The following is a 23,446-nucleotide window of genomic DNA, read 5'->3' as shown; positions in this document are numbered from 1 at the left end:
GGGGGGGATAAATACTACTGCAGTGACTGTCCAAACTAGGACCGTAACATAATGATACTAACATAACTTCCTAAATATGACAGAAAGTGCTACAAAAAGAGCCAAGGATGATTAATGTTACCCATGCTACATGAGAGTTTACTAGCCCAGCACAGGAATGAAGCTTGGCTGGAAGTTTCTGTCAGGTTCAATGCTGTTCCCTCGAGGACAGTGTTGTGTCCACGAAGCTCCAAATCCAGGCAGACTCCAGTTTTGGCAGCTTCTAACCAGTCTCCTCATACATTTTACTTAGAGAACAAGGAAGCTGGGAGAAGTTTCTAGCTAACATGGAATGGTGAAGCCAAGGGTCTAGAAAGCTGGAGTTGAAACTAAGGGCTTGACAGGACTCACCAGTCTTCCACTCTTGCCACACAGACTGGCGTACTTGAGCCAAGTCCTCATGTCCTCATGAGGACTGACCACAAGGGACCGAACCATAAGAATTCTCTGCCAGTCCTCCACAATCCGCTGGCAGCCCTGGGCAAAAACAGACAGAACTTATTCTTGTTGTCTCTTCCTCTGGGATCATCCTCTCCCACTTATAGCTCCAGAACTAAAGACACCATTACAAGACAGGAGAGAGTGCTGTACTTGGATTTCACAGCAAACAGAAATAGGGCACTGACTGGTCACATTCTTAATTTTGCTATGTATAAATAAGGATAAGCTCCTATGCCTTTGGTTTAGTGGTCAGAACTTCATGAATAGCCAACTTGCGGCTCTAAGTCAAATGGCATCGTCTAATGGAAAAAGCATGGCTTTGTACAGCAGGAGTGGATCCAAAAGCTCGGCAGCTATTCCTGTGCTGTCAAAATAACCAGGCAGGGGTTTCACAACGTTTCCTAACCTGGCCTGAAGCTCTATTTTGGTCTCAGCCTTGGCTTGTTCCAATGTCAGAAGGTGCAACAACAATAACAAAAAAACCAGTTCTTAAAAAAAAGCTGCAAAGCTACATTTCTGTTCCTGTCCCTTCTTTTGTCCTTGCTTGCTGCTGATTTTTACAGACCGAGGGGATTGACTTGATAGGAACTGCATGGCCATATACTAGGGTAGGGGATGACTGCCAGAAGAGGCTGCACAGCATGATCTGGCACTGAAACTGTAGGGCACGTGGATACTACAGTGTCAAAGGCAGAGTGGTGGGGAGTCATGGCTATCCCCAAGTGGTGCTGGCCATCTATTGTGGCTTGAGCTCACCCGGTTGATCAAGTCCTTCAAGGGTGGGATAAAAGGGTATTTGAGGACTTCAGAGTTTAGGTACAGCCAGAATCTGTTCAGACTTACACCACCGCCAAGGTGGACAGTGGACTTTGTCCAATACGGTTAAGCACCTTCTTACTCCATGCTTTTGGCCCCCCATCTCTTGCAGACTGGGTTTGGGCACATTAGGCAATGAAAGCCTGTTCTTCAACACCTAAATAAACCTTCCATCAAATTGGCCAACTGGATTTCGCAAATTTTTAACAGAGATGCTATAAAACGTGCAAGAACTGCATGTACTGTTTTTCAGGACCATAAAGAGCTGTATTCATAGACATTACCCTCCCAGTCACTCACAGCCTTTCCTCTCCAGCAAAATAGTCTTTGAGCTTTTCCAGACAGGAATGCAGCTTGGAGGTGAAAAGCTCTGTCACAGCTTCCCAAATGGCTGAAGAGCTCACAGCAGCAACAGGTCATTAGTGTTTGGCATGGAGGCACAGAGGTGGAGGAGGAGGGAGAAATTCTTCCTCTAGACAGAACACTTAAGTCCCAAGCGATATGAACATTGTGTTCTGACTATACCTGTCCTCAAAAAGGAACATCTCTGAATGGTGCTGGAAGGTTCTGCATGCTCTGCTTCATACAGAAGTCTTTTTTTATGCAAGAGCTCCCTTCTGAAAAGATACCCATTCAGAGGAGTCTTAAGTCTTGGGAGGAAAGAGATGAATTAGCTTCCCTGTGGGAGGGAGAGGTCTGTGGCTTAGGCCATTTCACACTGGACAGGGCAAATCAAAGGAAAACAGCATGGAACAATGCTGCACTGCTTGGAGAGTGGGTGAGGTGCCCTATAAAGAGAGAGGTTTCCTGTGAGTCTTTGTGTATAGCTGCAGCAGCTGGCTTCCCAATATTCTTCTTCCTGATCACTTGCTCATGTTTCTTAAGCAGAACACTCACCCCTCTTTAAAATGCAGGCAGGAAGATAATGAACTTTGATAAGGTGGTGTGTCTATATGCTAGATGTGTCCTAGCTTAACACCTGCACACCAGAGCAAGTGTTCAGAAAAACAGCCATGGAGGTTTCACAGATACTTCTGTTGCACACTGCTCCCATCAGAACCAGCTTTGGAGAAGGCCAGTTTTCATACAGAGCTTTAAAATGATTGTCTGTACCACTACAACTCCAGGAGGTACTGACTTTAAATCTATACAAGACACTTCTGTGAAGGAAACAGGTGGTGAATGCCACTCGGGCAAGAGAGAGGTGCTGAGTGCCTATGTCTGGGATATTACCAGGAGTTGTTGCTGCTCAGTGTATAAGAGCCCAAACATCTGGCTGCAAGCATACTGTTTTTTGAGGCAGATTTACCTGCAGTCTCTCCCACCATATCTGGCGGATGATCTCGCGCCGTTCTGGGACAAGTTTATACTGGATAACCTCTTCCAGCTCCGACAGCATCTGGCAGGATACCATAGCCTGAAGGAAATAATTACATTCCATTCCAATTGCTGCACAATGAATCCACAGTCAAAGATCTATACTTAACTTGACATCAAAATCCTAGGTTTATCTACTGACCAAGATGGAAAAAACAAGCAGCTCTCATAAAGACCTTGATAATCCACTGTCTCCCACACTTCTTCAAAGAGATCTAACAAGGAACCCCCAGTTCCGAATTTTGCAGGGGTGGGTGGAAACAAGAGAATTTCACTTGTGTTTTCACTTGATCCTGAACTTCCCCTGCAATAGTACAAAACTCAAACTGAATCCTAGTTTAAAGAATGACTTCCTACTGAAAAAGACAGAAGTTAGGTCTTGGCTTCTCCACAGAGCCAGGAATTAACTTCTGGACTCGGGCAGGGGCAGAGGCAAGGGCTGGCTGTGAGAAGCCAAGTTCCAGTGCACCAGTTAGACTTGTTTCTTACTCTGCTTCTCTATGGATTCAGACCCTTTCATTAAGACCCTCAAAATCCAAAGGGCCATTTGAAGTCTGTATAACCTGGACGGACCCTATAACTAGAAAATGAACACAGCAAGGAAGTTCTGATCAACATATTAAGGCTCCACATCAGAAACTCACCCCATAGGCCCGACTGTAGCTCTCTCCTGCCATGGCAGTCAGCTCAGCATCCAACAGGTCTCTGGCTTTGTCGATGCACTGGAACAGAAGTGGAGATGTCACTGATGTGCTTTGTCTAAAGGCAGCTACATCTTACATGGCCACTAAAGTGATCCCCTTCAACAATTCCATAATGAAGTGTCACTACATTATACTGTCATGGTTGGAAAGGATGGTCACCTGCAGGGAGAATTAACTCTAAAATGGAAACTAACAGGTAGCTGGAGAATCCAGTATTAGATGCAGGTAAAAAAGGGAACTACATTTATAACCTGAATATGACCAGTCCAATGGTCATTAGATACCAAAGTTTACAGGGCTTTTGACCCCAGTATCCTTGCAGAGCTCACCAGCTACCACGGAGGAAAGAAGTTTGTGTGCAAAACACCCAGCTGCATAAAAGGCTCAAGAGTTTTGGCTTCGTGGTAACGTAAAATTACCTAAGACAGGCTCACCCTTCTACATGCCCCAGTAAGTTTTTATTAGCTTTACAGACCTTGCAAAATCTACTTCTCTCAGTGCAAAAAAACCCAAAAAACGCACTGGAGGCATGAAACAGGGTCCTGCTCTGATGCCACTAATTATATAAATCTCTCATCTGTAGCTTTTCCCTTTCAAAATGTTAAAGGTTAATTACAAATCCTGGTATTTTAAATGCTTGGCTAATTTGCTTATGCACATCATTAAAGATTTGTGTATGGGTTCTGACAGGGCAGATTGGATGACTTCTTTATCTAGTTGTACAAGTCAGCACAGAATTCTGAGAAACACTACACAAGTGTCCTCAGAAGTAATCAGTGTGCTTCACAGCTGCACAGTGAAAACAGGACCTGTGAGTGACATGTCACAGATGCACTTGGATCAACATATTTCTGCTCAGCAGGATCCCCTCATTCCTACTCCTAGTCTAAGAATTACTCCTAGTCTAAGAATTAAAGGTTTTTCCTATTTCTAGAAGGTAAAAGAGAACTAGGAATCCACTGCAACATCTCATGGACTGAAAAGGGTTGGTAGACACATGAACACACGTGATGACAAGGAGATTCTGCTATGCAAGTCTTCTGCCATCTGTCCTCTTAACAGAAGACTGTTTTATAGAATAGGTTTAACAGATACGATATTTCTTGCAACTTCCTCTTGCTTGCCAAATGTGCCTACCAGTAAAAACAGCCAAATGACTATGGTAGTTAGCATTCTACAACCCTTGATTGTACCCTTGAAGCCAATGTTGCCTTGATAGACATCTACTACAGTATTCTGAGAAAGAAAAGACAAGCTCAGCAGTTGGGGATAAGAATGTCAACTGGAAGCAAGTTATTTCTGGGTTACAACTATCTGCTGTCATAGAAATTCCTTGTTTGCATGGAAGAGCACGTGATCTTCAGTAGGAATGTACAGGCATGAAGTCATGAAGAAAGGCACATACCTGCTGGGCTAATGAAAAGAGATCCTGATGAAGTGCCAGTACAGCCCTGTAGAAGGCCCCATCATGGGTGTCCCTTGGGATCATACAGGTATATTCCTCCATGCTGTCCCACTGACCTGCAGAGACATGGATATCCCTGATGATACAACAGCCCTCTCTCAAACCGTTACAGAGTTGGATTACAACAGGGCTATGCTCTCAGTACCAAGGGCTGGGTTCCACAGTGCTATTAGACCCTTTGAAAGAAACTAAACTGGAGTTCTACAGCACTGCTTTGGAGAACAGAATGTCCCCCATGCAGGTGTCTTGGGATGACAGAGGGAACTACAGAAGAACCTCACTTGTTAGAAATCCCCCATGATTCAAAACCATTTAATGTTCCACCTACACATTTTTTTACTTGAAGCATTCTTCCCATTTGAACTTGGGCCCCTTTTCATTTGTAGTGAGCTGTGAAGAACTCCTACGTACCCTGTCTCATGCTACAAGGACCAAGAGAACATGCTGTCACATCACTAAAGCTGGAAAGGATATGTTACCTAAACCCCAGGCAGCAGCAGCAGCCATCCTAGCCATCTTAGCTTGAGTTTCATCATTCACTTGTGTCCACTTCTCACAGCACTGCTGATGAAGTTGGCCCCTAGGAGGAAGAATTGAAAACATCAGGTCAGAGAATGACTTCCTTGATGGTCTTCTTACTGGCTGCTGACAGATGTGAAGCCCACCCCTCCCCCAAAAAAACCCCAACACGTTTTAGCAGAAGCAACAGTGCATTAGTTTGACCCTGCTCTGCAGCATCTATACAGATAGGGCACTTCAGTGGGGCTTTTTGGAGCTTTTCTCTAATAGCTGATTCACAATAAAAAAAAAAAAAAGCCCCACTAAAGAGCTCAATCTATACAGACATTGGGCAAGCCAGGTCCAACTAACACAATGCCTCTTTTGGGTATGTGTTGGTATCGACATTAGGGCATGCAAAGTTTAAGGAAAAGCGCCATGGGCGGGGGGGTTAGGTCTGTAAGCAGCCACTTTGATTAGCATTCACCTTTCACAAGTATAAGTTGTGTTTAACCCTGTCATCCTCTTTCATGTAGAGGACAGTGAGGTCCAGAGATGCAGTGTCATTTGACTGACATCATTTACCCTCAATCTAGTTCAAGATCATGGATTTTTTATTTGTTCAAATTATAACAAGTCCAAGACTGCTGTGTCTTCATCTGAACTCATTAATGCTTATTGTAAAAAGGGGACTGTTGTCTCTAGCTTAGAACACAGAACTACATCAAAATGTACAGAACAAAGTCTTCCTGCTTGAAAAGAAAGAGACTGATAATTTCTTTGGAAACTTGAAGATAAGTAACACTTTTGATGAATAGCCTTTTGTATAGTTTTTGGACTTCCTGCTTTGTCAAATGTTCTGGATAAACATGTTATGGGATTGGTGTGTTTTCAAGAGCAATGCTGAGGAATGGGAACTACAACAAGCTTGTATACAGCCTTATGACAGTGAGATCTTGGAGGGGTCTCTCCCCAATCCTTCAACTTCATTAGACAGAAAACACGAAGATGCTTTTTTTTTTTTTTTTAAATCAGATCTTGAATGCTTTAGGGATCTGACCTCCAATTTATTTATTTATTTATTTTTGAGTATTGCGATTTCAGAATTTATTTCTCAGCCTGGAAGTTCTGTATCGGTGGAGTAGTTGCCAACCATGAGGACGACCAACTTGCTTTCTCACTGCTGTTCTCTCCTCCCAGAGAGGAAGATGAATGAATCAACAAAGACAATGGATGTGCTGCCATAGGCAAGACAGCAATACTGACAGCTTAATGGCCCAGGGAAAAACAAAAAAACAAAAAAACAAAACCCAGCAGCAGCAGTAAATCAGTATCCAATGTGAGCTAATAAAGAAGCGTGGCTCTTGCAGACATAATTATATCAGGAGACAAGTGGCTAGGCATATCTTGGTTGGACCTTCAAACTGTCACAGCACAGAGTACTCAGAATTGATGCAGTACAGCATCAGTTGTAGGGAAACTGTCAAATATTGACAAGTGGAAACAAGAAGCTTCAATAGCAAAGTTTCGCACTGCTCTGAGAGAGGCAGCAACCCAAGTACACTGAGACACTAAATTCTCAGTCTTGGGTCTGCACATGGGCATGGTGTTATTCAGTGACAAGAAATAACCACTCTTCTTCATGGGGATAAAGCCAGGTATCAAACAGAAAGGGAGCATGTAATTCCAGTTCTATCATACCATACGCTGCCAAGCTTGTGAAATGAGCTCCCAAGATATTCTTCCATGCAAAAGCTGGCTAATCTTTTTTTGCGATGAGAATGCTAACTTGTGCAGTGTGTGTTCAGAATCAGGACCTCATTGAATGGATGCAGGGTTTTGCTTTAAAGACAGAAACCTACATGTTACACAGCCAGCTTTTACTTTTTAGATCGTATCTGAAAAGTCAATTAATTTTGACTTCCCAAACAAGCCTGGAAACTGCATCTACTCTACAATCTTCAGACACCAGGTCTGACTTTCCTTCTACCCTCCCTTTCCCCCCACAAATAAATAAACTCAAAGAGTGTGTAGAGGAGAATTAGTAACTGTGAAATCTAGTGAGGAGCATCTCACGGCAGGGATTCCCACTGCAGCTGCCAGAACATCACGTGCCATAACACACCAGAGAGAAGGAGAGCCACATTTCCTATGCTGTTAGGACACAAAGTAAACTTCTTGAACATTATTTGTGTTGAGAAATGGCCTTCTGTACATCAGGAAAGGCCCCAGTGCAGATCAGGACACCAAGAATTTCTTCCTTCAGTAAGCAATGTCTTACAGCTTCAGTAGAATAAAAATCTTTCATAGGTATCCTACTCATATACAGGGAAGTAGAGGAGTCTGAAGGGATGCTTATATGAAAGCATCCATCCTGCAGCATCTCATCCCTGCACACTGAGCTGTACACCGCCTGTTCCTTGGGGCACATGACAGAATGCCCTTGAGGCAATCTCCATTTTTCCTGATGTGGAAAGAAAAACTCAATTCAGGCAGCAGGAGAGCAAAAATGCTGTTAGATTTTGGGGCTTCTCAGGCAGCTCAGGACAGTTTCCAGGCAATCAGTTTACCTAGCAGCACAAAGTCCTCAGTGATAAAGAATCTCCTTCCCAGCGTGTCATCCTCCACTACATATCAGGACCCATCAGCACACAGTCCTACGGACATGAGCAGCTCAGCAGAGGCAGAAGGCCAGGACCAGCGCAGAGTTGTCGTGCCCTCCGGCAGAGCTGAGCATTGCAGTGCACAGGGCCTGTCTTCCCCAATTAGACTCTGTGACTCAGAATGAGCCTGGGGAAAAGCAAAGGTGCTTGGCTAATGGGCGAGTCTCTCAGTCTCTAACAGGTCTCTGGTGGAAACTGACTCTAACAATTCTTAAGCCAAAGGCACAGACTGCTTATGACAGGGAATGCCAAGAAGGACAAAAAACCCTAACATATGCTGAAACAGGTCAGGATGAAAGAAACATGGCCAGACCTGGTGAGGGGTTTCAAATGGAAGCCCTGGCTTGGCATAGACTCATTCAGGTGGCTGTTGGCAAGTAGGTGACTTTGCAAATGGCCTAAAGCAATCTGTGCCTTCCAGGTGGGAACAGGAGTACACAAATGCTGCGCTCTGCCTTGTGCATCATGATTTTGGAGGGTGGTTCTGGTCTATGCTGCTCAGTGATGTTTCCCCAGAGCTCCCCACTGATATTGTCCCTCATGAGGACAGGAGGAAGAGAGCTGACAGCCTCTTTCTGGCTGAACTTGGCACATCAGACAGCTCCTCCTCCTAAAAGGCTCAGACAGCTGATTTCCAACATCGGCCCCAAGGTGCTGCCCTAATGAACACAGTGAGCAGGAAATGGACACTCTCCAAGCATTAGGAAAGTACAAATAAAATAGGAATCCAGGGAAGATGTTTTCCCCCTTGAGGGTGCTATATGTGAAATAATTTGCCAGGCAAGACTTTAAAAGCGAAAAGGAGAAAATACAGGAGGAAACTAGGTCTGGTATTAATTCAGACTGGAAAGACTACTTAAGATAACCAGGTTTTTCCTGATCTTCAGAATTCCCCTCCCCTCTTACCATTCACCAAGAGCCTCCAGGCAACGCATACGTCCCAACATTAGCTCAGGATCATCCTTGTTTGTGTCCATCTTTTTGTCATAAGCCACAAGTGCATCCTCCCACTCATGGAGCTTCTCATACCAGGTAGCTTGGATTTCCTGTAGAGCAGAGGAAAATAAGAAGAAACCCCAAGATTAGCAACCACCACCCACTGACAATTATGGTAGCTTTTTCCTGGAATGCTCAGTTCACTTGCAGTTCAAGGCATCTGCACGGTCACCCAGTGAATACTAATTCTTGATGACCCTCATAGGAGAAAGAACGTGGTTTTCCAGACAGGCTACAAAAAAATAAGCCAACTAACTGAAGATCCTTATCTCGGCTGCACCAATCGTTCTTTAAACTGTTGATTTCTATGTCCACTTTAGTTTTCAGGAAATAAAAATCTGCTTTGAATGTTAAGGTTTTTTTTTCCAGGCAGGACTCCCTGCCAATGTTCTTTTCTGCTCAGTCCTTGGCAGCTCTTGTTTTGACACATGCCAGAAAATGGATTCTTTTTACAGCCCTGTGGGCAGCAGGTAGGATACACTACACACTGCACTTCAGTGCCCTCCACGTGAATTGTGAATGCTGGGGCCTTGAGCATTGGGTTTCCAGCTCCCCATCTGCTTCTGAACTTGTTAAAGAGCAACTGGGTTGCAAACCTTTTGGGAATGTTATATAAATTTTTAAAGAAAGTTTATTCAAAAGGTCCTCTCTCCAGCCCTCCTCTTGAGTGCTCAGGCAAATGCTTTCTGGCCATTTTGATTACAATGACGTTATCCTTCAAAAGCAAAGTTTGAATGAAGTAACAGGGGGCTCTGCCTGCTCCCCTGAAGAAAGTGGGGACAGCTGCACGGACTTTCTGAAATCATTTTGCTCACTAGAAAGAGCCCGGTCTCCAACCTGGGGCCAGACTTTACCTAACACTAGGAGGATTCAGTCAATCCATCCCACCGCTGGTGCACTCACATCTACTGTGATACACCCATTCCCCAATGGCCCCCATTAGATGGGTCAGTTTACAAAAGGGAGGTTTGTCCACTGCTGCCTCCCCTTTTGTAGAGAAACATCCCCAGAGCACTATGAAATGTGCCCCAGAGATGCCAACCTCTGGACCAGGCTAGGAGAGGTGGGAGGGTAGAGAAGACTTCCATCCCTGAATGCAAATGAACAGTTTTAATTTTAAGGGATAAGAAATGCAAAGAAAACTACAGAGTAGCTTGAGGAGGGCAGCATCATTTATTGCTTCAGTAAGTGTGGAAAATGGCAGTGGACTGATGGAGCTGGTATTTTAAAGGACTCTTAGCAAGATTCGAGGGTAGGGTTCTGTGCTCACTTTGGGAAGGGGAAGATGGGGGCAGTTAGAAGGACAACACTTGGTAAAATCTTATCTGGCCCTGTTTTTACAGTACCTGAGCACCTGCCAAAATACATGAGTCCAGCATGTCAATCCCTTCCCAGCCTGTAAGAGTATTGTTTCTTCCAGTTCCTAAGCACCTAACTAAAGTTCACACAAGGTGCAGGTGCTGAGCTTTTCAAAAAATTTGAACCATTAACTAGGTGGATTAAAAGTAGCCCAAGCTATAGCAGACAAAGTCAATTGTTTTAGCCTTAGCCTTTACACTAAGTTCAGTCTCCACTCTGCCACTGGACTAGCCCCACCTAAGTCTGGGGCTCAGTTCCAGATGGATGCGCTCTCGGCTGCCTTTCATTTGAAAGTAAGTTCAATGGATATGTGGCCCAGATAGCTGGGTTCGCAGTACATGTGCCTGCAAGCAGGGCTTGAATCACCTATGCTGCCACGTTTTTCACAGCTGTGGCATATTAAAAATGTAGTCCTTGGGGAGAGAATCCAATCTCAGTAGGACGCATGTAGTCACACCCTACGCTTTCTGAGGAGAATTTATGAAGGGTTTAAAAAATGCGAGGCGGAAGAGACCAGCATTTTTGTCCAAGAGATTTACAGTGAAATTGCACTGCACTAATTCAATTGCAGATGCTGTATACCCAAGACAGCATATGATGCCTTTCCTCACTCTGCACCGGACAATCACGTTTGCGGCCAAGTCACAGATCTGTCAGATATCCTCAGCATTTCCTACCCCATTACTTCTAGTGTTTCATTAAAATGTGTCAAGCGCTACAGAGAAGTTCTGGCTACTGTTTGGAGGCTTATCACACCTTAAAAGCAAAATCCATGACAGCTGAAGGTCTGTTTAAGCCATGTGCCCTGTTCAACAAATAAGAAGTAAGCTGCAGAATTCACAAAAAAATTTCTAGAGGTGATCTCTACACTGACTATGAATTACGAGCAGAAAAATGAATGCAATTGCTTTTACAACAGCACCTTTTCATCCAAATAGGGATTTATCTGTCAGGTAGAAGGTAATGGAAGTTCTTCCTCTGAAACATTCAGTAGTCTCCTGAACTGAGGATCCTCCTGCCCAACTACCCTCCTCTCTATAATTTTCTGTGGCTTCCACTGTCCTTTGAAAAATGCTTTACAGACATGTTCCCTACCTTCTTATCCTGCTCCGAGACCCCAAAATGGATTTCCCCTGCACTAGGATTTTCATATATACATAGAGTTAAAGCCAGATGGGGCTGGGGAGCAGCAGGGAATAGGAGATACTTTGTTTACCAGGACACCCCTTGGGTGACTAGAAACAAGGGTCACAAACTGACAGAGAAGAGATTTAGGTTGGACATCAGGAAGAACTTCTTCACGGTAAGGGTTACCAGAATCTGGAACGGGCTTCCAAGGAAGGTAGTACTCTCCCCTACCCTGGGGGTCTTCAACAGGAGATTGGACAAGCACCTGGCTGGGGTTGTCTGATCCTAGTGCTCTTTCCTGCCCAAGGCAGGGGGTTGGGCAAGATGATCTACTGAGGTCCCTTCCGACCCTAAAAATCTATGACATCAATGAAACTAGATCACCTAGTTTGAGCCCCTGTCCACTGGGGAGCCTGGGTTCTCAAACTCTGGGAGCCAAATTACTACTTTTAAGCCTTGGTATCAAACTTTAATTTGAAAATGGGGTGGAGGTGGGATGATTTGCAGAGCACTTACCATGGCTTTGAGGAACGGCAGCGGTCTTTGGCCCAAAATCAAGAACCATTACCTTTCACACAGTTACCTCCCCGAATTGATCCCTGCATTGTGCAAATTACACGAATGGGAGCTAAAGATATGCGACAGGGAAGAGCAGAAATGCAAGGAAAGAGTACACGTTCACACATGGCAAGACGAGACACATAAATGTGTTTTAGAACGACAGTCCAAGCAATTGGGACTCACCAGCTCTCCAAAGTGTTTCATGGCATACTCCAGCACTCCTGCTGCTGCCTCTGGCTGTTGTAGTTTGTTGTTAATACTAGAGAAGGGAAAAAAGAAAGAGGAACATGGGTCATTTAAACACAGTTATCAGTGTTCAGGGACCAGCATAACCATCTGCCTGACACAGACCAAACTGCCAGTTACAATGATGGCTGGAAGAAACCACTTCTAAAGCTTCTTGAGATGCTAAAAGTAACAGTCACCGCAAGAGACACAGTAACACAACACATGTCAGGTGAGAGGCATACGTGGTCATGGCATGGCACTGCTGAATCTAAACAGCGGTCTACTTAGAGGTGACGACAGGCAGTCATTGCTCACGAGTAAGTATTTCCTCCTGCCCTCTTACGACTCACAAATGCATCTATTCCCTGAGAACGTAACTGCCAGCACACGCCATGGCTGACCACAGTGAGAAGGGCTACAGTGCTCACGTTACTCGCTTCTCTCTCTGGAGAAGATCCACTCTATAGAAAGATAAGCCCCAGGCAAACTCTTCAGTTAACAGGCTGAGACCCCTCATCAGCAATGCTGGAAGAGAGGGGACCAAATCCCCGATCTCCCACACTGGGAAAGTGGAAAGAAGCCAAATCAACTTCCGAGTCTAGTGATTCTCCATGGCCCCACTGCCTCCATGGCAGGGCTGGGCCTACAGAGATGGGCCTGCTACAAATTGTTTGGACTGCTCACGATGTACAAGGTATTACCAACAGGCCAGATGACATCTAAGGCTGCAAATTAACTCCACCAAAAACAATTGTCATTCTTAAAGTTAAATCTCCCTTGCTAGCCAGGCTGCCTTCACTGGCTCATTGGGGAAAGTGTTGCACAACTAACAAGAAACCACTGTTTTGGCTTTTGATCACCACAATCTTTTGACATTTTCTTCACATTTTAAAATTATATATATTTTAATGGATTTATCTGTAAATCAATGCAAAGCTGGCTGCAATAGGTAATATCACCTAAAACCACCTAAAGAATCAGATAGTGCCAGATGAAAGTAACCCTTCTGGGATTTCTAGTGTGAACAATAGCTTATTTTATGGATCCATTGTCAACAACTGCATCTTGGTAGAGAAGGCCCTTTTAGATGGAAGGCCGAGTTTGTGATGGTAACTACATCCCAGGTTCAGAGGAAGAGAAGAACCAATTCACAGGTACTGCATGTCTGCTCTTTGGGATACTGGGGAAGACAAAGGATAGAGAAAAGACAAAAAAGGACAGGGAATGGTGGAAAATTGCCCCCCACCTCTAGCAATGACCCAGATTTGAGACTAAAATTAGTTTTTTTCTTCTGGCTAAAAAGGGCTGACATGATGCCGTGCTTTGGAACAAAGGATTATATGGCTTCTGAGACCTCCTCAAGACACCTGAAGGAGAGAGGAGAAAAGGGGGGTTGTTGGAGAAAAAACAGAAGAGGAGTACGAGGGAAAAAAAAGAAGTTTCTATGTACCATGGTGGCTGGTTCTGGAGACTACCACTACATGAGATTAGCTTTAAAGCTGAAACAATGCCTTCCCCTACAACTCTAGAATCCCTTTGAGAAGCACCTTGTATTGGATGACAGTGATAGTCGCTTGCCGGCTCAGTGAAAAGGGAAATCCTCTAGGCAATGAGGACTTGGAAGCTAAGATGACAGACTCATGGAATGAGTTATTCCATAAAAAGTCAAGCTGCCTCAATGTGTGTGTATGTGTATATATATATATGCACACACACGTGATGCAGCCCTTAAAAGTGGGATAACCATGTTCGACCAGCGGCAGTTACCTCTGGATGGATCAGGAGCCATTTTCTCATACTTTCAAGCACTGACTTCAACGTTCAGCCTGCTCATCTGAGTGGCTCTTCCGCGGCAATTTGCTCTAGGTTTATGCTATGCAAATTCACATGTCTCTGTTCCTATGTCCACAGTCTAATGGATCTATCTTCTTTCCTGTCCCTAAGCAAAAAGAGGGTCTCTCTAAAATAGCTGCCCTACTGGGTACTTAAAGCTTTACCAGGCACATTTGGAACTGGCGCCCAGCTTTTTAGGGTGAATGAGACTGAGGACTACACCTGTAAACCAGGATAATGAAGCCTGCAAATACTTAACATGATGGTCAGAGCTGCTGACTCCTTGCGGGCTGTTGGGTGGAAAAAGTACTGCTCAAATGTGGGTTGTCAGCATCTCAACACAGCTGCTTCTTTTAGTTTAGTATGGACAGATAGAAGAAAATATAGACGGGTGCCTTCATTTTACATTAAACGTATATACGCAATTCAGCAGGGCTCTGCAGCAAGCCTTGAATGCTGTTGAGTTAATGCAATTATTAATGTATCCATGGAAGAAAGTCTGATCCCTCTGTAAAGAATCACTGATTAAGCCGGAAGAGATTCTTCTGATTTTTTGCTTTACCCTGGCCACAAGCTTGTTTTTTTTCTTTTGCTGCTGTTAGATTTAAGGATTTGAGTAAGATTTAGCACAGAGACCAGTAGGGGACTTGAGCAAAATTCCTGTGTCTGCTGGCATAGTCCATTTCTTTATTTTAATTTCCTCCTAGTCTCTCTCTTCTAAGCTGGGACTTCCTCCTTTCGCTCTGACCCTCCTCCACATATGTAAGACCTTTCTGCCACCAAGTACCAGCTGCAAACATTCAGAGCTCAGGGGAGGGATGAGGGACTGCTGTTTTGCTTTACTTATTCATTTTACAAGACCACCAACCCCTCTGAAGAATCCGACTGGAGATTTAATGTCCCGTAACGTCCCATAGAACAATCTGCTCCCTGGGAATAGAGGAGAAATCCTGTTAGCACACATGAATCCCACGGTTGCCACCACACCCTTCCCATCTGACTTTCAGCTCATGTTTTTCATAATCACCTTTCACCTGCCTTTGCATGGTTCCCTTTATTTGAAGGTGGTCAGGAGCCCGTCAAATGCCCCATCTCCACCACCCATCCTCAGTGAGGCCACTGCAGAGTGCAGAAGTGCCTCAGGAAGGGTTCACACATGTTGTATAACAGAACAGTGTCCAATCTGCATTCCAGTGGCCGCCGGGTCTGGTTGAAGCAGAAGGCAGCTGAGCCACTCATGAACCTGGCTCTCCAGCCTAGCAGGGTGATACGCAGGCCCTCTTTGAAACATATCCCTATCACATTGATTTTATGAGCCTGAAAACAGAGAGGGCTCAGTCAGCACATGGGCTCTCAAGAGCTCCTGCAATTTTATAAAGCTCATTTTATGAAAGATCTCTGGCTCATTACTCTCCTCTTCCCCTATTAATGCCGGAGGACTTATAAAGTGCAGAATGTTCAGAGTGAAGTCCCAGCAACCCGGAGTTTTACAACACGCAGTCCAGAGCAGCACTAATACTAGCCCATATTAGGAATGCAAACAGCAGCAAGGCAATGTAGGAAAATCAGGCAAGCCGACACGATGAGCAGAGGAGACTCAGCTCACTTTAGGCTTCAATTAATGCTTCTCTTTAGACACATGGCTAGCAAGAAGCATTCAGCAGTGTTCCCCATCACAATACCCCGGAGTGGGGGGGCAGCAAAGACTTGGTAGTCCTATACGTTGTAAATCTGACCTGGGGTATAAACTGCATCAAAATCAGTTAAAAGGGGAGGAAACAACCTAAATCAGATATTCTAGTCATTCAGCTGACAGCTGCTCCCGGCAGCCAGAATTTCTCATGCTTTAAACCTTTGCTGAACTGTCATCTCCCCAGTGTGGTCGCTGATCTGCAATGGAGCCAGACTACAATTGACCGTTCTAAATGAAAATGGCTCTGAAATAATAATGGTCACATACACTTGTAGTGCTTTGAAATTCAGAGCTTGGAAGCACTTTCCAAGCATTAATTTTCACAGCCTCCCATCAAGTAGGGAGGCATTATATATCCCTTGTACCATTCAGGTAACAGATGTGGACACAATACATATTTAAATACAGCCTTTTGAATAAGGAGCCAAGAGATGAGCATTTTTAGAAAACACCACTTTTACAATTACTGGAGCTTTAGGAAGCTATAATTTTATTTTTTTTTGCCTGTCTTGCCAAAAGCAGAATTAACAGAGAAGAACAAAGCCACTGCCAGTCGATCCCTCTCCCATTGTTCCTGGCTTGTCTTACTAATGAGACTTCTTTAGTTACGATATGCCTGAAAAAAATGGATTTGTAGAGCGAATACTGAGAGACTCCTCCAGCTCAGATGGCGCTGGCTACATGAGCAGACGAAACAAGGGATGGCAGGACTGAGGAGTGTTTTCAGCGGATTTGCTGGTTTAAAAATGTTATTTTTAATTTCTTTTGTGGTGGATGATGAACCTGTGACTGAGCTCTGTGCGTTAGAGTCTATGTCCCATCACCTGGCTATAAGCCACTTGGAACTCGCCAGGTGCAGATACAAAAGGTTCCACGATATCTATTTAACATGACAAAACTAATTTCTGCTACATTTTTGTTCTACATCTGCATCCACTTGTTTGTCTTGGCTTCACATGTAACCCTGGACCCCACATAATCCATTTAGATTTAGATTTATGTTGGACATCAGAAAGAACTTCTTCACTGTTAGGGTTGCCAGAATCTGAACTGGGTGTCTAAGAGAAGAAGTGCTCTCCCCTACCTTGGGGGTCTTCAAGAAGAGACTGGACAACCACCTGGCTGGGGTCACGTGACCCCAGCACTTTTTCCTGCCGCTGGCAGGAGGTCGGACGCGATGACCCATTGAGGTCCTTTTTGACCCTAGCATCTATGAATCTATCTGCAGTTGTTTTCCCTTGGAAACCAAATTAGTGCCACAAATTTGCGCACAAACTCTGTCAGAGAAGCAGCCCATAATCAAAGCATAAATCCACTGCAACCAGCTCTAAAGAGTTCATTATATTTTATCACTGAATTCTGGGTGCTTCCTAATAGCTAGTTAGTAATTAATATCCACTTGTGTTATAAAGGTCTGTCCAATTTAGGGTGTTACCCTCCATACACCAGGCATATTCATAATGCAGCTCTTAATCTAAACAAGGAATAGGACTCTGGTGGCGGGGGTTAAGTCACTAGTTTCTAATCTGGCCGTGGCACAATTCAACTATCTGTAAAATCACGATAGTGATAATTATCCTGCTTGACAGGAGTACTATAAAGCATATAGATTCAAGAGCTTCAAATTACTTTGGGTGTTTGGTTTAAAGACAAGTACACAAGCATGAAATGTCTGTGCAAGACAGCTAGGAGCTCCTCATCTCACTCCAAAACTTCCCAGCCTATTAAGACAGACCAAACTTCCTGAATACCTTTAACTATTTAATATTTAAGAAGCATGCTGGACTCAGTACAAAGGTCGCTTACTTAATAAAGATGATCTCAAAATGCATTGAGTAGAATCAGACATTGGAGGGTTAAGACTACACAAGTGACTATACTTCCAAGAGACCCAACAAATAAGACATCCCGTATCTTCTTGGAGAGTCAAAGAACACACCACCTCTACATTTTCCCAGTGAGAGCTAGTCGGTGCTGCCTCATAAAAGTGATAAAGGGCTGTCACATTTCATAGCCTGATGATTGAGAGCGCCATTGGCAGACACATCACTTCCAGACTGTCAGACAGTTAATTACTTCCAACTTTATCTTTCTTGTCAATGCCTTCTGACAAATTGACCATTATCTTTCATTCTTCAGCAATTAGCTTAACTCCTTTGCTGATGCTGCCTGGTACACTCACTTGCGTTCTCTTTTCCTTTGCCGTTTGAAGCCGAATGAAACGATCTTGACTCTGGACAAGATTCACAAAGGCACAGTTTGCCATTAAATTTTGGAGGAGAAAAGGGATGGGGGAATGTGACTTTCATTTCATAAAGGACTTACAAGGCAAACATCAGTCAGGAATATTTCTGTTTTGTGATTAATATTCTGGCCCTTCCATTAGACAAGGTTCAAGCTGGGCACAGTCCCAATGACCCCTTGATGTTTGTTCACCAGGGAGGCTCTGGAAGTTTACATTGTAAGACCATTTTTGCCAGTAATAGACAGGTGACTTTTCTGACCTTTTCCTCAAAAGGGTTCCAGTACAGATCATCCAAGTGGGACCTTGCTTTGGATACTGGAAGATGGTACAGGATGAAGTGCTGTAATGGAGAAACTTTGCAGTGAACAGCTCTGTTGTGGTAACCCAATTACTGGTACTGGCGGCCCATGATCATTAGAAACGAGGCAAACTCAAACCGGTTATTAGAATGAGAGGTCACGCGTGGAGAACACTTACGGATTCTTTTTTGTCTTTAAAACAGAGGGTATATTTCTTTTTAAAGTAAAGTGGTTGTGACATGATGACATCTCCCCCTACTGTAACCTCAAACTCCATCTTCTCATCCTGCATAAGATTTCATTGCTTGAAACGTTTTAAAATCAAGGTCATTTTCAGAGAGACATGAAAATTCTCCAGAAACCAAGTCATGGGCTCAATCAGCAACACTTCATATCAAAATTTGCACTTGTGTGACTGACAACATTTTTATTATTTGCAATAGTCCGTCTTGCCATCTTACATCTGTAAAAATAAAAGTAGGAACAAGCAGCTAAGGAACGAAAGGACTGGCTTCCAGAAAAATATCTTTAACTATTTTGAAGGGCAAGGGAAAAAGAAGGGACCGCAAATGAATAGTACAGGAACAGAGAGGACATACCAAGTATAGATCACTTGTGGGAATTAGTTAAAACAGGCCAGAAGTATCACTTTGTGAAATGTCCTTGGAATAATCCCAAGGGAAGCATGGTTCAGATGATTATTTCTTATTGGAGAGTGGTCCCTACTAGGATTAAAGCCATATTGTGCTTGGGGAATGTGCAAACACAATCAAAGAATTGGACCCCAGCTAAAGAGACAATAGTAAGAAACTTCCAAAGAGCAGGGGAATGGGAGACGGCCAAATTTTTGCGTACACATGATAGTCTGGGAAAGGATCTCATTTCATAGTGATCTACTTTCCCAACAGCTGTTCAGTCTAGGCACTGTAAACTTAGCTCATCATTGCTTTTCCACCGTTTTGTGGCCTGCAGCAGGACCAGATGACTAGAGTCACATGCTGGCATCATAAAAGGAGGACAGAGCAATCCTGTAAGATGGCCAACGAGTCGGAAGAGAACAAGGGAAAGGGTAGTCACAGAAGCCTCAGAAGATAGGATCTTAAGGGTAGCATCAAAAGCAGCAGAAGTCAGGAAAGCTAAGCATGCCAAACGGCTCCTGCAACTTTAATCAGGGAAAGAAAGGGAATAAGGAGACTGTGGCAAAAGAGGATCTCCCAGTACAGTGGAGGGGGCAGAGGCAAGGCTGAGGGACCAGAGGATGACAGAGGATATAAACCTGCTAAACAAGCAAAAAGGGCCCACTTGATGGCTTGATAGACATACAGGAAGGAGATGGGATGGTTAGGGGAAAGACACAATGGATTCAAATGGTGCCCTGGATTCCACTGAATCCAGGCTTGTTGAGAAGTGGGGAAAGTGCAGCATCTTTGTCTTGGGGAGAACAAGTGTGCCAGTGCTGGTGTGATAGATCCCACCAGGGGTTTTTGGAAAATACTAGCTATATAAAAGTGTCCAAGAGGTGGTACCTACTGTGTCAGGTGCTGTACAGACATGAGAAGAAGCAAGCCTGTCCAAAGAGATTACAAATTAAGATGAATGACTCATGAAAATGGAACCGAAAGCGATACATTTCATATAGAGATGGAAAATTTTAACGTATAAATATAATGTAGACAGGACTGCCACCTATCTCTACCTGTCCCCAACCCAACTGTCATAAACTGCCCAATTTTGTTTTACAAATGAGAGCTGAGGTGGGTTTTGAGAAACAATATGCTTGCTACCGGCAGGGAAGTTCAGTAAAGAAATCTGACACATCAGTGGGTAGCATGGAGGACAGCACAAAGGTGTCTGTGTCAGCTATGAAATAAATGAGAGCAGACATGCCCCTCTACATATTTCCACTATTCCTCTTTAGGGAATAGCTTCTAGAACTGCTACTGATTTAACCCTTTGCTTCCTTTCACTTAAAGGCTTTGAAGGTGCCCTTAAGTGTGAACATGTTTTATAACCACAACAACCTCTGACTAGCCAGGAAAAACTCACATTAACAACTGGGATGCTCAGGGAGAGTTACTGAATGCTGAGCATTAGTATTCTGTAAGAATGTTTATATGTGGCAGGAAAGATGCTGCATGGTTAGAGAAATGGACTTATCGCTGGCACTGTCTTTCTCTTCAGGTCCGTAAGAAAGAGTAAAATCCTTAGAAAACAAGGCTCATGCATCAAAACGTGCTTTGTCTATGTGACAAATATAGTCAAATTTTCAGCAACGCATAACACTGCAGAGCATTCACTAGCTTGTTTCTTAAGAGTAATGAAGTGTTGGTAATCATTGCAGGAACCTGCCTATTAAATCTTACGTTGGCAAGCAGAGAACATTTGTAGGTGTAGATTAATGAGGTTCTGCTGTCTTTTGCTCGACTCTGGGTGTAGGAGTCTTTTCCTCCTCCTCTTTTTTAAAAAATGTCTTAGATGGGATTTCTGCCTTTTCTCATCTGTCAGATTCCTCTTCTCCCTCACCAATTATTGGAGACATAGTAGCAGTTCCTGAAATCTGTATTACTCCAGCTGCCTGGAATGTGTTTTCAAAAGGAAAAAGAGTTATTTAAAAACAGACCCACACCTCTTTGGATATGAGTGTTCTTATGAGTTAGCAGGGAGGGACAGACTAGGTGCTTTTCCTGGAAGCCAGTGAGTAACGTTAAAAGCAGCTATAGTACTTCTAAAGCCATCACAACACCCTTACAACATCTGTTTAGGATTAAAATGCCATGCCATGTTCCCTCCACCAAGTTTCTGGAAGTTATTGCTCTTGCCTATCTTCAGTGAGGCCTGTGGTACTTGCCATTAATTGGTTGTTCAGGCACAATCTTCTAAAATTTTGTAAATTCTTAAAGAATTACAGACCTGTTTTCCAGTTATCACCGTCAGAGACTGGACAGAAAATGAACAGCACTACATAGAAGCAGCCAGGCACTAACAGAAGCCCAAGGGACTCATGTTCCAGTCCAGCAGAGCTGCTGGAGATTTTAGTTACAGTGTTATTATTGAGATTCACAGCAATTTTATGGCTTTGGATCAGATGGATATTTTCTCTCTGTTTCTGGACAAAGCTCATCATCAAAATCTTTTAGGATAGAAAGGTGAAGAAATAGCTCCTTAGCTTTGCCAGTCCATCCCAACACAAAGCGTGTCAGTTAATCCTACTATTACCAAGTGCCGTATTGCAGAACAAGAGGTTCTTAGCTCAAGATACTCACTATTAAGATTACTATAAAGAGGATAGTTATTGATTATCTCTAGGGTCCAGTGGGGATAAGGAGAAGCACTCCACTTAATTTGTAGCAAACATGAATTAGGCTTGATATTAGAAAAAGATTTTTTATGATGGGTATAGAACCTGAGACAAGCTATTCTCAATGGAGTTTTGTAAGAACAGGGTGGACTGTTAGGAATAATCTAGATGTACCTAATCATGTTTCTGGCAAGTAGATAGCCTAGATGAACTCTTGAGGTCCCTTTCAGCACTATGCAACTACGCTTTTTCCCCATATTGCAGTCCTAGTGAAGAACAGGCAGTTTAATTCCTACAGGAGTTAGTGGACTGAGCTAAAAGACTAAACGGACACTGTTTTCTGTAGCACAGACAAAGGCAAGGTGGCACTAATTGCCTATATACTTGCATACTCCAGGATGCACTCAATAGCAAGGGGAGAGGGGGGCGGGGGGGAGGACAATGGGTTTCATACCCATGACTTCTGAACATTGAGCTGATTACAAACCAACCCTGGAAACTGAACCGAACAAAATATGCACAAATCTTGTACCAGTTTGCTCATGCTACAGACAAACTCTGTTAGCAATACCCTGGTTTCCAGCATGTACCGGGTATTCAGCTTCAAACCCAGAGCCTCTGAACAAAAACCCATTTCTTCCGCCCCCCTAACTTTCCTTGCAATGCAGGTGCCACTTTGCTTCCAAAATATGTATTAAATCAGTTTAGTTGAAAATCAACATGTGATGAAATTCATCATCTTTTAACTCCTACACTGAAATTACATTTGTTTTCATAAGACTTTGAAACTACACACTTGACATTTTATTCTTTGACAGCAGCTTTTTCTTCCCAAGGAAAACCACAAAAAAAGAAAGAGTTGTCAGTTGCTCATCTCAAAATGAAAGCATAACTAAAATCCTTAAGTATATCTTAAAAATGCCATAAATAAAACTTTCAAACAGAGTAGGGAGTCAGCTACATTGTCTACTCTATTGTGAGCAACAATGGGGGAGATCAAAGTCAGACAGAGACACAGAGGGCAGCAGGAGATTTTTCCAGTTCTTAAAATACCCCTGTCTTGACGCACACAATTCAATGACAGCCCACAACAGTAGCACAAGTACCCAATTCATAATCATGGAGGAGTTTTAATAGTATTAAATAATGCATGAATTTATCCAATTCCCACAGTGATTGTATGCAGTAATCCCAAGCAGAAGTAAATCCCACTGTAGTTTTCTTGTATAATGGAAACTAATCAGCTTGCAATACAGATTTCCATCAACATAAATAACAGCGATTTTGATACATCCATACTACATGCAGCAGAGAAGGAAACAAAAGCTGATGTCAAGGACAAAAGCTATTAAAGGGTGCATTTGCTCTATATGATGAGAGTACAGAATCCTTCAAGAGAGCAGGTAATGTTGGTTAAGGAAATGAGTTAGGCATCCAAAGCTATGCAAAAAACCAAACCAAAACCAAAAATGACAAGCCTTGATGCATTTTGAAAAAACACAATTCAGACTCATTAACGTTTGAGACTTGGTCATTGCTCGGCAAACTCCAGTCCTGCTTAATCAGGCTGCAATTTTAAGAGGCTTTCTTTAGATTATCACGTGGTGGAAAGACAGGTATTGGAAGATGGTAGCAATCTTGTGATGAGACAACTATTTTGATGACAAAGAGCAGCAGTCACAAAAAGTGACTCCTAATGAACATGCTGCCCTAACGACCAAGGACAAAATACTTCAAATCTTCGGTGAGAGTGTTTATACAACTTAAAAAGTAGTGCGAGTGTAATGTTAGGTCTACAGGGGT

General features: G+C 43.4%; 1 protein-coding gene across 4 annotated transcripts in view; it reads right to left on the bottom strand.

Annotated features, from left to right (window-relative positions):
* MTOR (mechanistic target of rapamycin) overlaps nt 1–23,446 on the bottom strand; it is a 123,966-nt gene that overhangs the window by 40,063 nt on the left and 60,457 nt on the right. For all 4 annotated transcript variants that reach the window (XM_019511733.1, XM_019511735.1, XM_019511734.1 and 1 more), the window contains 7 exons: nt 12,231–12,306; nt 8,910–9,049; nt 5,322–5,422; nt 4,783–4,898; nt 3,318–3,395; nt 2,606–2,713; nt 391–516 (listed from right to left, as the gene is read on the bottom strand). In XM_019511733.1, coding sequence (XP_019367278.1) covers nt 391–516; nt 2,606–2,713; nt 3,318–3,395; nt 4,783–4,898; nt 5,322–5,422; nt 8,910–9,049; nt 12,231–12,306 — 745 coding nt within the window. The remainder of the gene's footprint in view (nt 1–390; nt 517–2,605; nt 2,714–3,317; nt 3,396–4,782; nt 4,899–5,321; nt 5,423–8,909; nt 9,050–12,230; nt 12,307–23,446) is intronic.

Source organism: Gavialis gangeticus, unplaced genomic scaffold (genome assembly GCF_001723915.1).
Source record: "Gavialis gangeticus isolate Ggan-Ray unplaced genomic scaffold, GavGan_comp1, whole genome shotgun sequence".
NCBI classification, from domain to species: Eukaryota; Metazoa; Chordata; order Crocodylia; family Gavialidae; genus Gavialis; species Gavialis gangeticus.
Note: the sequence above shows the minus strand (reverse complement) of the source record. Positions and strands in the feature narration are given on the sequence as shown.